We start from the raw sequence: 3,457 nt of genomic DNA on the forward strand, positions 1-3,457 counted from the left end.
CAGTTATATGAAGTAGGCACTTACTCTACACATAAATTACCTTTAACAACATTTTCATGAATGAATTTATAACGTACGTCTATATGTTTAGAACGTTTTTTTTAACACTGCATTCTCTATTAGTTTAATAGTACTTTCGATTGTCCACTTTTAAATTCACATTCACTTTCATTTGTAACATTTCTTCTATTAGGCTTTTCAGGTACAGCACTTCTTTACTGCATTCTGCAGCAATATATTCAGCTTCGTAGCTTGAGAGTGCGACTAACTGATTATTAACTATAGGTTGTTTCCTTGCACACCATTGCAAGGGACCTCCGCAGTGCATAATAATCTATCCGGTAGTGCTTCTTTTTGATTCCAGCGTTCCAGCAAAGTCCGAGTCGCTGTAGGCTTCTAATTTGAAAAGATCTGAGTTTGTGTCATAGCCGATGTCTATATTCTTACTTCCTTGTATATATCTTAGGGTTCTCTTTACGTTTTTCACATCAGTGTTGGTAGGCTTTTCCATATTACGACTTTCAAAATTAACAGAGGATGCCAGATCCGGCCGAGTCTTACTACTTAGGTACATTAAAGAACCTATAGCTTCACGGTAGGGAAATCTCACATCTGTATCTTCTTTGTTTTTTTCCTTCTGATCTTTTACTATGGTGTCGGACATGGTTTAGAGTTTTCCAACTTGAATTTTTCCACTATGCTTTTGGCATATTCTTCTTGTACAATTCTGATTTGTTTTTTGTTCTAACTATCTCCATTCCTAGAAAGGAAGTAGGATCTTCTGCAAAAGTCATCTCAAAGTCTTCTTCGAGTTTCTTCAACAATGAGAGCATTTCTTCTTTATTTTTTCCTATAAGCAGTCTGTCATCTACAAATATTCCAAGGATAATATCTCCGGTTTCTGTTTTGAAAATACAGTGATCGGTATTAAGTGAGCATAATCCCTTCTTTAGAGTCATTGAGAACTTTTGGTTCCACTTCAGAGAAAATTGTTTTAATCCATATAGGCTTTTTTTCAGTTTACATATTTTTCCTTCTTTTTCATAGCCTTCCGGTATCTGCATGTACAGATCTTCAGTTAGTTCTCCGTAGAGGAAAGTAGTTTTTATATCCAGTTTCATGATATGGTATTGTTTATTTGCAGCAATAACTAGCATAGTTCATAGAACTGTTATTAATCACAGGACTGAAAGTTTCTCCTTAGTCAATACCAGGTTTTTGTTCACATCCTCTCACCACCAATCGAGCTTTGTACTTTCCATCACTTTTCTGTTTCAGGACCCATCTATTGCTCAAGATTTTTCTTGTTCCAGCTTCAGCTCTATCAACGAGTTCCCATACATTATTGTCTTTCAATTATTGTTTTTCAGAGTTGATCCATTCTTCTTTTTTTCAGAACCGGTTGTGGCTTTGCTGTAGGCAGGGTTGGGCAAAATACTGTCTTCATTGTATTTCAAATACGAAATATAAAATACATTTAAAAATGTATTTGAATTACAAAATACAAAATACTTTGGTGACAGGTATTTGAAATACAAAATACAAAATACAAAATACAGTATTCAAAATTATGTATTTGAAATACAAAATACAAAATACTTTTACACTTTTAACATAACATTCATGTTTTTATGATTATGAATTGAAGAAGGAATTGCCTTTCATAAAAACTAAATTCCTAAAAGTATTGTCAGATAAGTTCCGTCTAGTTGGCGAATGAATGTATCCAGCCAATGAAAACAGTCTCTCAACTGGACCGGAAGAGCATAGGCTGGTATTAAATTTAATAAACATTTTTTTAATGTTTGGGTAGCGTTCAAGGGCACTGAGATCTTTCCCCTTCTCATTTAAAAAACTCACTAATTCTACTTCCATACATGTGACTGGCCTATCACGTGTATAATCAGAGAAGATGATGAAATCATCGTCATCATTCTAGCTAATGCTAGAACTACCACTACCACTTCTTGGAAGCACTGAAACTGATTCCAACGTTGTGATCGCAAGATTTTGTAACCTTTGCTTGTCCTCGTTTGAACAGGTTTCTGGTAGCCATCGCATTTTATACGCTGGATGGAAACAAGCTGCCAAAATAGCTTCATTGGCTTCAGGTCTCAATTGGAGAAATTTGTCAAACCTCTTTTCTAAACTTTCTAGTAGTTTTGGTACAACTCGAGAGAAATGGCGCAGATTACTGTTTTGTAGTCTTTCCAGTTTGGTTTTAATAGTCATCAATGTGGGTAACAGTTTACCATAATAGCAATTATCACCCTGAAGGTAGTCAAGAGCTGACGCGATAGGTTTCAAAACCTCCAAAAACTCTTCTAAATATTCAAGTTCTACTGCTGAAAATGTGTTTGCCTTGCCTAACTGTTCAAATAAACTATTTAGTTTAGTTTTGCTTTTCATGAGATGGAGAATAGCATCATAGAGGGAATTCCACCTTGTTGGACATGGGTATAATAATTGATGCCCAAGATGTTCCTTGATTATTTCCGCAGACTTTGGTTTTCTTGACATGTTCCAGAGCAAAGTGCATTTAGCAGTGGCAGAATAATGTATTCTGCTAATGAGAGAATTTTTTATGTAATTGTTCAAGTCTGTTGTGGCTAAAAGGCTTAGAGTGTGACTGGCACATCTCAGATGTCGTGGCAAATACAATTCCCTTGTTTCAAGTTCTTCAGAATTATTAACTAAAAGCACCTCTTCATATAGAGTGTCACTTGCGCTAAAATTGTCCAATTCCATTGTATCTAAAAATAAGAAATAAATATTAGGATACATGTCAAATTGTCAATCTAACATAGGTCACACAGTTAATATAATGTGGAAAATTATTTGTATAAGAATAAAATTAAATATTCACCTTCAGGACCTGAGAAATCTGGTACATAGTCGACAATACCAAATTCTCTGAATGCTTTAACGAAATTCGATCCGTTGTCTGTGGTTGTAGATATCATTTGATCATGTGCTAGTCTAAAATCTGACTGGACTTCAAACAGCATTTCAGCAATTTTATCGTATGTGTGAGAACCCTTAAAGCGATTGAATGACAAGACACAGCTCATACGTTCAAGTGTAGCCTCATTGATCTGAAACAAAACATTTTAGTCATAAGTTTTAACAAAAAATAAATATATATTTTTAGACTGCTCTTTGGGACTATAGACTTTTTATAGATTATATTATTATTACATCTTGGTGTAATGTAATTGATTTAAACATACTTACACGATATTTACACATTATATAAATGTAAAATATAAATACTGGACATACATACCCAATGAGCTGTTACACCAAGAAAGCTTCTGGTTTTTGTAGACCATATGTCTGCTGTTGTGGACACATAGTCCAATTTACTGAAAATGCTTATAAGTTTATCTGTAACAGTTTTCTGTTTTTTTTGCCTTTTGCCCTGGGTGTTTTCTTTATCTTTCTCATATTCATACAT

At 34.2% G+C, this 3,457-nt stretch overlaps 1 protein-coding gene across 1 annotated transcript; it reads right to left on the reverse strand.

Annotated features, from left to right (window-relative positions):
* Positions 1-1,649: 1,649 nt before the first annotated feature.
* Positions 1,650-3,457, reverse strand: LOC134670764 (uncharacterized). The gene is made up of 3 exons (XM_063528577.1): positions 3,287-3,457; positions 2,867-3,095; positions 1,650-2,753 (listed from the first exon to the last, which is right to left on the reverse strand). Exons 1-3 carry the CDS (start codon positions 3,455-3,457, stop codon positions 1,936-1,938), a joined length of 1,218 nt encoding a protein of 405 aa, XP_063384647.1. The 3' UTR covers positions 1,650-1,935.

The sequence above is a fragment of the Cydia fagiglandana genome, chromosome 14 (assembly GCF_963556715.1).
Source record: "Cydia fagiglandana chromosome 14, ilCydFagi1.1, whole genome shotgun sequence".
Classification (NCBI taxonomy): Eukaryota; Metazoa; Arthropoda; class Insecta; order Lepidoptera; family Tortricidae; genus Cydia; species Cydia fagiglandana.

Bases quoted from the DNA above. Each gene is read 5' to 3' on its own strand.
- LOC134670764 (XM_063528577.1), bottom strand. From the start codon at position 3,457: ATGTATGAATATGAGAAAGATAAAGAAAACACCCAGGGCAAAAGGCAA. The intron at 3,096-3,286 runs GTATGTATGTCC...GTTTTGTTTCAG, and splicing joins TTGGTGTAACAGCTCATTGG to ATCAATGAGGCTACACTTGA. The intron at 2,754-2,866 runs GTGAATATTTAA...TCTTATTTTTAG, and splicing joins AGATTTCTCAGGTCCTGAAG to ATACAATGGAATTGGACAAT.